We start from the raw sequence: 14791 nt of genomic DNA on the forward strand, positions 1-14791 counted from the left end.
TTGATTTCATATGAGGCTTTTCAAAGCCAAAAATTATGAGTGGTGCTAAAAGCAAGAGAGAAAACAATGTGCTGCTGAAATCTGGCTCGTAGCGCACATCCAAACTTAAACTTTCTTCTTAATTGTTAATTGATATTTCTGTTTCTGCATATTACTAGGATGTGCTGTGACCTTTCCTAAAGCAACATTAACATTCACATTCAAACGATATGACCTGACTTTTCCCTTTTTGTATGCAGTGTGTAAGCGCCAAGAATATCTGCTTGAATTAGTATGGAAAGTAGCAAGTGGGAGAGAAAGTAAGACAGAGAGGGAGAGGAGGAGAGAGAGAACGAGCAGAGGAGGATGGAGGGAGGCTGAGACATGAGCACAAAAAGGGGAACAGGGAGGAAAAAGCAGAAGTGATTTCAGCATCCTGGCAAGTTGCGCATTCAAAAGAAATCTACTGTGAGGAAGAGAAAGTATGTGAGTGTGAGATGGATTGACCGGAGGAAGCAGGGAAGAGATTTTATCCGACAACCTTAGGGATTAGGTGGACCAGAGTGACACCGAGCAGGACTTGGAGTCTCTCTGTGGACCGAGCGGCCAGGAGCTCAGACTGACTCCCAGCAGCCACAGTGGGGGAGCTGGGCCTTCTTCTACTTCCTTTTTCCTCCTTCTCAATCGCTATTACAGGGAGGGAGAAGCTCACACAGCTGCTAACAGAGCGAAACCTTCACGCACAGATACGAATATAACACAGTGGAGCTATGGGGACAGTGGGTGAACTCTGCGTGTCCAGCCTTCAGACGTTTTTGTGTCCAGCTGTGAAGGCGCTCCAGCAAGATCCAGGTAAAGTTGCTTCTGTAGACTTACAAGGCAAACTCAGTTGTTGTGTGTTGGGTTTATTTTGGGGGGTTTGCATGTGTGTGAGCATTACTGGAAATGCTGTAACACTGAAATCTAGGGCTAAATATATCCCTTTGAGTTATTATCTTAAGCTTTGAATCAGAGCTGGAAGTTAAAGATAATGGTTTAATTTGTCATGATTATCATTTCATTCTATATGACTCATTTTTATGTTTTGTGGTTATTTATAAATTTATCCTCCTTAACTTTCCCACACGTTACACTCTTACACTTCTATCACATGATCTATCTCCTTGTATAGCTATTATTTATATATATCTATATATTTAGATCACTTTTGGAAGCATCTAAGAAAACCTGTTAATTTGCTGTGTTCATGTGACCGCTTGCACAAACACATGGCTCCACGACACTGATAACAGACCGACCAAAATAGAGGGAGATTCCTGTGGCTAAAGACGCTCCCTCATTAAGCGCAACTTAAAGCCCAATGCGCGCACGCACGCACGCACACACACACACACACACACACACACACACACACACACACACACACACACAAACACACACTGAGAGAGAAAGAGTGAGCTCATTACTTAGTGAGCAGATCTAATCTCTCAGTGCACAAACTAATTTGAGCTGACTCTGTGCTCGCAAGACTTCACATCCTTGCTCCGACATCCGTGACAGCGCTGAAGCTTCAGGTGTAAACACGACCACATTCACAGCTCATGTTTCCGCTCCTGCTTGGCTGTGCATGACAAATTCAGTTCCTTGTCCCTGTTACCAGCTTGTGTGTCCTCAGATAAACAGTGACAGCGGTGTTGTGTTTACCAGAGATCACCTCCTAAACCTGGATAAACAGCTCTCACTGCTTCCATGCTCTGATTACAGATGGAGGAGCAGGCAGAGGACGAGCTGGATAAGACTTTCCCACCATCTGTCCCTATGTTCCCACATTCGTCCTTTCACACTGTAGTAATGGGATCAGAATTGAAATGTTTGTGTAGCATGTTGTCTGGTTGGTAGTTCGGTGTTGCAACAGCATTACACGACACAGCATGGGTGGCATTTTGATGCTCTGCTGTCAGACTGAATTTGCCATGAGTACAGCAGCTTCTCAGGGTTGTGGTGAATCAGCTGGTGGAGTGTGTAATAAAGGGGAAGTGATGCTGTCTCAGTGGTTTCAAAACACCTGAATCAGCAACCCGAGACCTGCGAGAAAAGAGGGGACTTTTTAAGTTTTTTGAAAATGGGAAGTGATCTGGTGTCAAAAACATGGTGACAGTAGAGTTTGTTGAGCATGCAAAATACTTCGGACATATCAGTTAGGCTTGAAGAAAAAGTCTCAGTTTGCTATAACCCTGCTTTGTCATTCCCACTTTTATCCTCCAGTCCAATTTGTGCACTGAAAGCATTCCAAGAGGCTTAATTTCTGCTGTCACCTGCCTGCAAGTGTCAGCATTTTCGCTTCAAACGCAGAAAAAATATGGCATTCGGGGAGAGATTGGGCGGTGTTCTGTGTGTGTTGGTGTTTCTGTTTGAATCCTGAACCATGCAATTGATTCATGTGTGACTCATTCTGAAGGGCAGTTGTCCAGCAAGTTTTATCAGCAGTGAGATTGCCCTTATATATCACCTAATGTTGTTCAACATGAGCTGCTGTTTTTCTTTTTCTGGCTCTTACACTGTCTTACCTCATGTGGTGACATCCTCATGTACCCATATTTCCAGTCACTCTCATCTAAATTGATTAAGCCCATGCAGTGTTATGTCAGTGCCCCTTTCTTGCTTTAAATACTACTGTGAGTCTGACTCAACATGTCCAATTAATCACCACAGGCTGGGAGCTGACAGTAATTTAGCATCTTGACTGTAATTTAGCTGATTAAAAGCACAGCTTCTGAGCTTCTGAGCTCTGAAGCAGGTGTATCTGATCTTGGATCTCAAAATTATTTGTGTGGGCCAGAGGGGCAGCTGAGGACAACAAGATCTCTCTGGGAGCACAAACAAGCTTGTCAGGAGCAGAGAGTGTTCAAGGAAAATTCGCCAGATCAGCTGCTTGTAAAGGAAGGTACAGTGCAGAAGTGACAGTGGATGATGATGCTAACGTCAGTCCAAGCCCTTTCTACTTGTGCCTCTTAAACTTTGTTGCTCCCTTTAGGTCTTGGATATCTCATGCCTTTTGGACAAGTTTAAAAACATACTTTTTGTTGTCTTTATCTTAATTACTTCCATTAATATCATGGACCTGAAATCTATAAGTTGCTCTTAACCCCTGTTCAGGATTTCTGAGACCCCATCTGAAAAAAATTGATCCATTCAGAACTTTTATGCTCTCTGTATCTGTGGTTTATGCTGAAAGCACTTTTAATCCAGCAATACTTCCACAATATCATCAAAGTAGACTTGGAGTTCAAATTTTGAAGTCATAAATCAATTGGTGATCCGGTGGTTTGACAAGTAAATCCCCCCCACCCCCCAAAACATAGCAATATCCCTATGTAGCAGTACAAACCTCCTGCACTTTTTTAGTTTGCAAAAAGTATATTATCTGTCTGAGGCTGATATATATCTCCTATTCTCCATATTCACCTGCATGCTGTTATGCATGCAGGTGCACAGATATGCAGCAAGCTATACAAACTTCTAAAAAACAATTGAGGTCAGATGAAAACTTCTCTAGTACATAGAAGGGTGAAAAAATAACGATAAAGCAATATATCGCAGTACTTTGACCTCCGATGTAATATCAATATTTCAACTCTTAATATCGTTTTTTTGTAAAAATACAAATTCATATTTTAGCCCAGTTGAAACTAAAATACGACTTATTGTTTTTCAAAAACAATAAAGTGGAAAAGTTGTTTTCAATCAAGTAGTTTTGACTTAATTTGTCCTTTCAATTTTCAGTAATATTGTGTGATTTAAATATACATCTTTTTTTTTTCTTAGTTAACTGTGTAGAATATCACAATATATCACAATATTGAGATATCGTGATATATTGTGATAATATCGTATCGTGACCCAAGTATCGTGATGCATATCGTATCGTGAAGTTCTTGCCAATATTCAACCCTAGTTTTACTGGAGGCAGTTGTGAAACAAGGATATTGAATGCAATTAGATAAAGATGAGTTTCATAAACAAGAGTATGACCAAATAAACTGAGAAGGAAAGGAGTGAAAGAGAGGATTACAGGAATAAAGAGAACAAAAACCTGTAAGGCTGCATTCCAATACTCATTTCTAACACCATTAAGCATGTGACAAGGAGATTATATACGTAGTACATGTTTTTCACATACAGTTGCCCGTGCACAAAAAGATATCAGGATCTTGTACATCTAAGTGCACTTTGCAGTTTGCAAGCAAGCATGCTTTTTTTGCTACTCCTATACACAATCCTCTGTGCAATGAAAGGTTGTTACATCATCTGCGCTGTATAAGACCAGCATTTTGTATCTCCAAGGCTGCAACTCCTTACTGCAAATGATTCATGAGGAGGGTCAGAGATTAAGGCTAAAGACAAGTATTCTAGTAAGACTGAATTGTCTGCATTGCATGTAAAGTAAAGACTGTTGCAAGTGAAGCTGCAGCACATGTAATGGGAAAGAGACTTTTACAACAAAACGCAATTTGTTTCATTTGTGCATTTGCAATATAAGCCTAAGAATATAATCTACTTTATTTCCAGTAAGCTGATCTCGATCATCAGAAAAATAATCTGCTAAGTCAGAAATCAAACATAACAAACACCCCACTCTGCTGGTGCTTTGACAGATATGATCAAACAAGGACGTTTGAGGATTAAAGGTGCAGTGCGTAGAATGTAGAAAAAAGACTTGTGTGTCATCACCTGAATATAAAAAATGTTCTTGTTATCTTAAAATGATCCTTTTATTTCTACATACTTGCAGGTCCGCCATCTTGCATGGCCTTGTTTCTCCCGTAGCAGAGAATAGACAGAAGGTAACATACACGTTTTTTTAGTGAGTTGCCACACCCAATAGACTAGTTTGAAGAAGAAGAAGAAGAAGAAGAAGAAGAAGAAGAAGAAGAAGAAGAAGAAGAAGAAGAAGAAGAAGAAGAAGAAGAAGAAGAAGAAGAAGAATCATAGACTGTATAAATAATGGACGTGGTATCCATGACGTCCCCCATTTGTTCCTGAGCACTGGTTTGAAGCCAATCGATGGCAGCAGCCATATTGGAAATGCTGAACTCAACCAGGCATAGTGTGATGTAAAGAGGCAAAGTTTGAGCCTCCTGGCCAACTGCTATGTGTTCCCGTCCGAGAGTCAAGTCAGTCATGTCCTTATTTGGGTAAAAAGTAATAACCTTAATATTTTCTTGACCATCGCGCTAGAAAAAAATTCACCGCCTGTACAGTGTGTGCCGATAGAGAAATTGGAGTGGAGCCAAGCCTTTTTTTGAACCAGGCTGTAAACATGTTTATTAATGCTGCAAATATCGCCTTTTTTGTATTGGTGTGTATGTGGTTTCTGGTGTTTCTGCAGCCAGCCTCAAGCAGATTCTCGATGAACTGCAGTTTATAACACTTCCGCATGGGCTTCATAGTTTGAGACCGGAGTTTGCCGCTTGAGAAGAATAGAGTGATTGTTGTGCCCACAAGAATTTGCATTATAGTCTTTTTTTTTCATCATACTTATAATGCATCACAGGATCTGTTTGTCCTCAAAGGCCACTGTCATTCACTGATGGGCCGTATAAGCAAGAGAGTGTTTGAGTTTAGAAAATTGTCCGCTAGATATCACTTAATGTATTTTTTACACACTGTACCTTTACATGGATGTGTCTGTTACTTCGTAACAAATTTAAAACAATGTCACTTTGAACTGTCCCGGTGTGATTCCCAGTAGCTCATGAAATCTGTTTAACCGGATGATAAAACAATGCTTCATAGCTGGTGAGGGACCCCATATAACGATTATAGATATTGGGATTTCTCCTCTTCAGCTTCTTTCACACTATTTTGAAGGCTTGAGGAGGTAAAACTGTCCAATATTTTTAAATCTTTAACACATCAGAAAATCTATTTTACTTTGGTATCAGAAACATGCTCCCCTTTCACAGCTTCTCATCCCTTAGATGTTCCTTGCAACCCTTCTTTGAAGACTCCCAACACTGGGGTTTGGGAGATACTGGGTGTCAGGATTCTTACTTGCACTGATGATTACAAAGTTCACTTGATCAAAAAACTATAGTCAATGCTAGCATGAAAGCATATCATATAACATCTCATCAGATGTGAGACAAACAGTTTTCTACTGGTGATTCACAGTTTGATGTCTTCTGGATGCTAAAAGAGACAGACTGCCAGGGAGCTGCTTCAAAGAGGAGTGTGTGGGAAACCAAACAGAGGAGGATGAAATCCACACAGCTATGTAGGCCAAATAAGAAAATTATGCTGGCATGGCTTGTTTATCTCAGAAGTCTTATTTTTTATCTTGATAAAAGGAAGAGGCATGCTGGTGAGCTGTAACATCGTGTTTCTGATTGTGTCCTGGGCTGTTGCAGACGTTCAACGCACACTGTCATGCCTATTGTTGCTCAGTAAATGTGTCGACATGCCAGCCTCATCAAGCTTTCATGCCTGCAGACACGATCTGTCTCTGAACAGCAGGAGGGTTATTTAGTCATTCCATAAGGCTGTTTATTAGTCAGACTTATGCGTTATTAATTACAGATGAACAAATGCTTTGTCAGCCTGTCGTCCACTGAGGCAGTTGTGGCGCGTGTTTGGTTGAAAATGTAGGGCAGGGTCCTGGAAGTCTAGCCTTGGCCTTTCACACCATCTTCCTAAAATTTGTGAAGACAGTAGGATTTCTGCTGGTGTATTTGCTCTCAGCTAAAAAAGAAAAGATTAAAAAACAAAGAAACTGTCCTCCAAATACCAATGACAGTATATTGTATATTTAAATGGAGCTTTATGTTTGGAATTGCAATGATCATCCGCCCCCAGTTTTTTTCCCCCTCCCCTTCACATCCACTTCTGAAAAATGACACAAGAGCTACACATATCCTCCTGTTTCTTATGACTCATGTCAGTAATTATTCACTCAGGTCTGTCCTCCCTCTTACCCATGAAATTATACGCTGGCTTGATCCAATGATGTCATTAAATGTGACTGCACCTGCAGGAAAGGAGAGCATCACAATCTGCTCATGCAATCAGTCAAACAGGGATGGAGCAACAAAACTTAAGCCACAGATTATGCCAAAGAATGTCAGACATGGATGAGGTCTCTAACATTTCATGTAAGGTGTTTCGTTGTTTCAGCATCCTATTTCTCAATAAGCCTGTTTTGTAAGAGTTTTTTTTATAAGTCGAGGAGGACGATTAAAAAAAATGACATGTCATTATGTGAAGGGACAAAAGAAGGTGCAGCTTAATTACCACTTATGAATGAAAGGCATGTGGGTCATTATGTTATCACTGTATGTCTTTCCTTAAAAGATCCAGTATGTTTCTTGTAGAACTGTAGTTACTGCAGACAAGCAGCAGGGGTCACTCTTGGCATCTCCTCTCACAGGCTTGTTTTCTCACAGAGTTCAATTTTCGAATTCAGATACTTTTAAACTGCACATTCAAACAAACTGATTTAACTCCAACTCCAGGAAGGTTTTTTCTACATTGTCAGGGTTGTATGCAAAAGAGTAAGACCTGTAGTTTCAGGAATAAACTGTTGGTATTGTTAGAAGTTGTTATTGGGGAGGTGCTTGTCACTTTAACTCAGCACTGACAAGTCACTGATCTCTCAATGTCAGCCTCACATTAAAGGAGTATTACACTGATTCTATACTCAAAGATCACATGTTGAATATTTTTTGTGTTCTATGCCTTTCTTTTGGTTATTTTTTATTTTTGAAGAATAACTAATGAGAAATATGGGCATTTGAACCTCAACCTGGAGTCCAAATAATATTAGCTAAGCATGTTGCAACACATTGGACTCATTCGAGTCACGTTGAAAGGACTTTAAGTCATGCTATCTTGGCCTCTTTGCATCAGTTTTTGAGGGTACTTTCAGAGAACTCTCCAATATTTTTGCTGGAATAATTCACAAAGTTCTGAGGCCCTGTTTACATGGAAATGTTTTCAATAGAAAAACGACAAACTATAGTTGCGTATGGCCGTTCATTTACACCGAAACAGCATTTTAGGTGAATGAAAATGCAAATTTTGGAAAAGGGTTCCAGAATGGAGTCAGCATTTAAACAAGCGATACGCAAATCCTCTGAAACAGCGACGTCACATCCCAATTTGCATGTGTGTTATGTTCCCAGTCAAATAGTCATGCCCAAGTAAGATGATAAAAACAACAATGGCAAACTATCAAGCTTTATTTGTGCTGCTGATTTTACTGAGATTTAATGCTTCTCTCGATTAAGTTAATGTTTGTTTGAGCGTTCATTCGCTAAAGTCGTCTTTTTTTTTGTTTCATGGACTGTATGATACATGGATGTAGCCTCAGAATCAGAAATCTGAATTTCTACCTAGAACATGCACAGAGGGTAAGTTGAGGTGGTCCTTTAGCCTCCTCACTAACAGCTACAATGTGCCTGCCTGTCAATCAAGTCAGCTGTGCAAAACTTGTAACCTTAATATCCTCTTAACGGCTGAGTTATAAAAAAATCACCCCAGCGAACAGTGTGTGCGGTTAGAGCAGGCATGTCCAAAGTACGGCCCGGGGGCCAATCTCGGCCCATGGTCCATTTATTTATGGCCCCAAGCTTCCATCTTAAAATGTGTTATTTATAGCACAGAAATTAATCACATTCTGAATCATCTGTACATTTGCAGTTTCTTCGAATCGCTCAAACAAAACTGAAGTCAATCCAGAAACATCTCAAAAAGCTTCATATGGACTACCGGTCTAAAGCCAAAGCGCTGGGAATTCTTCAAGACGGCAATAAAGAAGAAACACAAGAACTCTTAAAGTTGACAGGTTTTCAAATAAATGTTTTTATCATGATGTGAAAATGTTCTTGATGAACACTAAAAGTTCAGAAGACACAAAAGAGGACACAGGACCCGATCAACATTATGAAATTGTGCAGAAAAGGCAGAATTTGGTGCATAAAAATTGTTCAGAACGCAGGAAAATAATTATTTTGTTAGAAAATGTTGTCCGCTGCTGCAAGTCTTAAAAACAACATGGAAAAAAAGTGTGATGAAATCCAGATTTGGATCCTGCCATAGAAAAATAATGATGCAATATTTTTCCCACATTGCCGACCCTAATGAAAAACATTTTTCCTCCAGAAGAATATAAAGTTTGGCAATGTTTACATGGCTTGTGGAAAACTGAGGACTACCTAGTTACTGATTTATTGAGAAAATTTTAAAATAATAGTTATTAAATAGAGATTTCATAACTTTTATGATTCTTAAGTCTCAGTAGGAGCCACTGGCCCTGAGGTATTCTGACAACATCAAATGTGGCCCTCTTTGAAAAAAGTTTGGACACCACTGGGTTAGAGGGATGCTCCCATGAATGTGTTTATGTGGTTTCCAGTACTTCTGGAGCCAGCCTCAAGTGGACACGCTAGAAAGTACAGTTTTTAGGTCTTCATTCTTGGCTTCATTTGTCACAGTAAAGGTTGCTGCGTGGTTTGTAGTGCGCAGTGTTCTTCTTCAGTTTCATTACAAAGCTATACTGCCAACTACACTGGTCTGACATGCATACTCCATCATTTTCATTTTTGCATGTCATGTGAACACAGCTTTTTTAGAAACGGGAAGGAAAGACTTTTCTGTTTTTAATGGGGCCAGTCTCTTGTGTGAACAAGGTCTCAATCAAAAAGCCAGTGTGAACTCTTGTAGATACAACAAAGAGGTTACATTATCAAACTGCATGCAGGGGATAAATATAGCACACAATATTTCATGCTGGTTTACTGTGCAGTGAGTGGGTCTGATTGTTTGATCAGGTAGTGGACCAAAGAAAAGCACTACTGTTTGACTGAACTCACTGGGAGGCACATTTCACACGAGAATTAGGATCTTTCCTGTAATCCTAAGGGCTTAACCCAGTACGAAAAGACGGAACAACATCTTGTTGATAATATGATCAGGGCTTGTATGAGGTTGTTCTCTGGATGTTATCGAGAGGATTTAAGCTTATGCAGATTTAGCTGCTTAAGTAGAATTCCCTTTCTGCTAGAAAGATGACAGGAGTAAGTAATCATAGCAAAGATGAGGGCAAAATAATATTGTAGAATGGCAGCAACGCCTCATATCAGCAATTCTAATCGGAATTTATATGCCATGATACTGGATTTTTGCTCCTTCTCCCATCACCCGTGCTTTATAAGCATTGCAAATGCTTATTTTGCCGACTGATTTCAACACTTTAAAATGCTTCCATACGGCCGACATGTTGAAGCTTGTTATGCATAGGTTGTCATTGTGTGCTCATAATTAATGCGTCACCAGAGGAAAGGTTCAAATCTGCTTAAACTGAAACTTTTTAAGCTTTTGTAGGCTCTTGATATCATGCTGATAATTTTGTGCATACCTTGTGTTAATGTATATTTTTGTGACCCTCAATCATCAGTTTTCTGACTTTTTTCAGTTTGCAATACTGAAAATAGCAACAAAAAAAATGTGTTCATGTGAGGAATTTATCCAAGCCATTAAGAAATAATGAGCTGCATCCTTTAAATGCAAGAACAAACCTGCCTCTACAATTCAAAATCTACTCTGACGCTGTCTTGATGCAAAACACTCAATGAACGTCACGCTTTTAATGGAGGATCAGTTCTACATTTCTTTGTGTAGCTCAGGAAGTCGCACACAAAAGTTGGTGGATATGGACTGATGATCTTTTTATTCAAAGGTCACATAGCTTCTTTGGTTTCACTTGTTCTAGGTTTTGATCACAGATTTACAGCTCTTCTCTGGGGAATGAAGACGCAACAATGAATTGAAACTTTGTGTGAGACGGGTTCACTTCACACTGAGTACATTGTCAGTTTGGGCAGCACAACAGATGCATTCACGGAGCACAGCCTGAGGACGAGCCCTCTTAAATGAAGTGGCTATGCTCATTAGGGCCATTCAAGGGTAGGTTTGTGCCAAGATGGTTTTACTCTTTTGACTTCAAAAGAATTGGTCTCAGTAATTGGTCTATTTAAGACAACGTCCATAATGCAGCTAAATGTCCGTGCATTTTGCACTTTTTTCTTCATGCAATATGATTGCAAAAGATGTAAGAAAAACTTTGGAGGTATTTTCTCCTGTCGTGTGTCATTGGCTTTGATACAGCATTCCTCTTTTACTTTCTGCACTCATCAGCAGGCAGGTACAGGCTCAGCCCTTTTGTGTCTCAAAGCATAACAGCAGAGATGTGCAGGTATTATACAAACACTTCAACAAGAGGATGTACAGTTGTGAGAGTGTTGTCTGCTCAAAACTTTTCCATAAAATCCATTAGATTACACTTTAATCATATGTAGCCTGAACATAGCCTACTGTGTGTTTATAGGCATCGATGAAGCATAAACGTGTGTATGTAGCTAGTTGTAGTCTTAATGGAATGCCTTCACACACTTTTAAATGTGAATTAATGACAGCATGATACTCTACAACATACAAAAATAATTCATTCCTGATGATAAAAAAAACCCTGTTGTGTTACAGCTTTAAAGAGGAAAGCTTTCAAAATCAGGCAAGTTAATGATTAACAGAGACTTATTTCCGTCCCAAAATCAGACTTAAAGGATCCAGATTTTCTGAGTGTGAAACTTCAGCCAGTGTATGAAAGTGTTCGTTATACCATATGTGTTTGCCACACGCAGGTGTTGTTATTTTCCAAAGAACGGTGTACATTGGTTTCTGGTTGACTTCAAACATTCTCACTTGTCTGCTTTCGGCGGATGTGGTGATGAATGAACGCGCAGCAAGAAGCGCAAATTCAGCAGAAGTGAACGGCTGTATATCTGTGTGTGTCAATCACACAGCAGGTCTCCCTGCCCCCACTCAACCCGGTCCTAACAACAGTTGCGTATGGTGTGTGTGAACGTGTGAACGTGTGAAAGAGAGAGAGCGAGCAGTGCCCAGGGCAACAGGGTGGGAATGCAGGCGGTAGACGCGTCATCAGGCCCGTTTGCTGCACCTACAGTCTGAGTGACGTCAAGGTACCAAAATTAAGATGAATCTAACAGGATGTAGAAGAGACAATACTTCATCAAACGAGTCTTAAAATATATCCCAATATTCTTCATTTTAAATCTTATTTGTAATCTGCTGTACTGGGATTAATCTGCAATGCATTTAATAATATATATTAACTATTGTCTTTAACAATCTATAGATCCAAACTAAAGTCCATGTTTATTGTAGGCTTATACATATTAGTTGTACAGAGAGAGAATGTCTACTAGAGCCATATTCCTTGCATGTACACACATACCTGGCCAGTGAAGATGATTACGACATTCTTAGGCAAAACACTGCAATGATCGAGGGATTCAGTACCTTTTTTTGGGAAACCTCTTTTTATAAATACTTTTGATACATATAACGTTGATGGACTCAGTGCTCACTGAAATGCTACTCCAAGACCATGTTAATTGTCCAACCCTCTATGCCAGAGGAGTCAAACATGCGGCCTGTGGGCCAAAACAAGCCCGCAAGAGGTTCCAATCTGGCCCGCGGACGACTTCCCAAAGTGAAGAAATGATAGAGAAGATATTACCTGCAATTTTTCAAAAAAAGTAACTGCTATTTCAGATTTGTCCTCTGAGGGTCGCATACAATCATAGTGCTGATGGAGCACACCAGAACAGTGCTCTGGGAGAATATTTGCAGTTGCATAATCTGGTGTAAATTCATGGACTTTTTAGAGCACTTCCAGATCCAATCAACACTTAAGTTTTCGTATATGTAAACTTATAACAGCAGGAGCGGTGGATCAACCTTTTTCGAAAGGAGCCACATATTGTGCTGTGCGCATGCTTACCATACATGTGCGTACGTCATAGGTGCGATCTGTCACTACTAGCACTAGCACTAGCACTACACACTTGCATACAACACTGTCCAGCAAAAACACTGCTCATGCTGGAGCAGGGGGGGTCCATAAAAGTCAACTTTACCTTCTTAATTATTAGAATCTCTGTTCTTTTGCTGTTAACTTTAGACTCTGTGTGTGAGGTGACTGGGTAACCTGTGTGTGAGGTGTGTTCGCAGCAGGATTCAGTGCTTAAAGAATATAATATTTGGCCCCACTATGAGACTCATCATGGTGAAAAATACAATAGCTGTTTTAGTAAAAATATAGTTCATTAAATGTGAACATTTTCAGAATTTACTTCTACTTTTTGCACTAAAACAAAGAGAACAATTTGGAGTTGTCCTTCTTTATAGGTTACTATGTTATGATTTTACTTGTACGGCCCACTTGAGATCAAATTGGGCTGTATGTGGCCCCTGAACTGAAATTAGTTTGACACCCCTGCTGTAGACAAAAACATACAAAAAATGGGTCTCTATTCAGTATTTATTAATTTGGGGCTTTTGTTCTGAAAGTCACGACCGGAAGCCAACTGCCATCGTTTCGTCTGGTTTGACAGAAGAAAACGTGGGCTGGTTAAAGTCCTCCGTCTCTTCAAACCACTCCCTTGAGCTGTCGAAACGGAGCTACCCCTCACTCACCGATCAAACCATTCCCAGGAGTGGTTATAAATCGACTTAGTTTAACTTTGAACTGAAAGAAGTCTCCATACATTCATACGGTCTGGTATTTGGTGGGAGTTTTGTCTCTCGGAAAAAAAACTTTCTGTAAGTTGGAGCTGCGAGGAACAGACAGCATGGTGTTAAAATCGGAAGACGGAGTAGGTGAGTGAAACAATCCAGGAAAGACTTTCTTCTTGGAGTTTGATCGTTGAAAACATGATCACTTGAAATTTCCTCAATTGATCTTGAGCTTCTTTTCTGTTTTCCTATGTGCATTTATTTGGGGTAAACTTCTGGAGCCAAATGAGTAGTGTACGCTCGACCGTGTGGCCTTGTTTACAATGTTGATTCTGCCATTTGTGCCACCATTGCTGTATTCACTGAGACAACTTTGTGAATTATTTACAAACACTCTTTTAACTTTACAAACTTACTAGAAAAATAAACTAAAACTTAAAAACAAAGTAAAAAAAGTAATTTATGGGGTCAGTTCGCTATATTTTAAAAGGCTACTACAAATAAATTACCCACAGTTCAAAAACATAAATAAGACATTACATTTTTATTTCCAATTGTAACTACTCTTTTCCAATTTTGTTAAAGTCTCTCAGTGAAATAAAAACACAAAACCATCAGTGTGCTCTAAAAGAAATGTCAATATTTCTGAATTTCAAGTGAATGAGTGTAGGCATTTTTCTTAAAGACGTGTATAATGACTTGTTTGTCCATCTTCCTCTAGTGGAAAATTTTACTTCCTTTTACAGAGCACACATATAGCCGTTGTCATTTTTTAACACAGCGTCAGCAGCAACAGGTGTGAAAAGAGACAGGGCAGTTACTCCTCTAGTGTCAGCAAGGAAGAAATACTCTAAAATGCATGTTCTCTTTTCTGCCTATGAATATGCTTACTAAGTTGAAACCACCGTTTCATCACAGAAGCCCCACCTGAGAGCTTGTATGTTTTATTAAACCATATACAAGGATGGTTGTTAGCCTCTTCCATTGCTGGCGAAGCTGTTATTGTCACCAGACTTTGTTATTATATAGCATTAAAGAAGTGTGGAAGCTTTGAAGTGACACAGAAAGCCTTTGTTGACAGGCAGCTTCCATCTCTTTGACTTGGTTAGCCTGGCAACATTAATCAGCCCCCTTTCCTTGCGTCACCATTAATCGTGTTAGAGAACAGTGAGCGTCTGACTGCCTGATCCTGTTATATGCTGCTGCTCTTTTGTCCTGC

The 14791-nt window shown here is 39.7% G+C and overlaps 1 protein-coding gene across 1 annotated transcript in view; it reads left to right on the forward strand.

The window, feature by feature from the left end:
• The first annotated feature begins 749 nt into the window (after positions 1-749).
• The window catches only part of cyth1a (cytohesin 1a), a 42205-nt gene continuing 28163 nt past the window's right edge, over positions 750-14791 (forward strand). Inside the window, 1 exon segment of the mRNA XM_034711646.1 lies at positions 750-831. Within this exon segment, the coding sequence (XP_034567537.1) occupies positions 750-831 (82 nt within the window).

Source organism: Notolabrus celidotus, chromosome 20 (genome assembly GCF_009762535.1).
Source record: "Notolabrus celidotus isolate fNotCel1 chromosome 20, fNotCel1.pri, whole genome shotgun sequence".
Classification (NCBI taxonomy): Eukaryota; Metazoa; Chordata; class Actinopteri; order Labriformes; family Labridae; genus Notolabrus; species Notolabrus celidotus.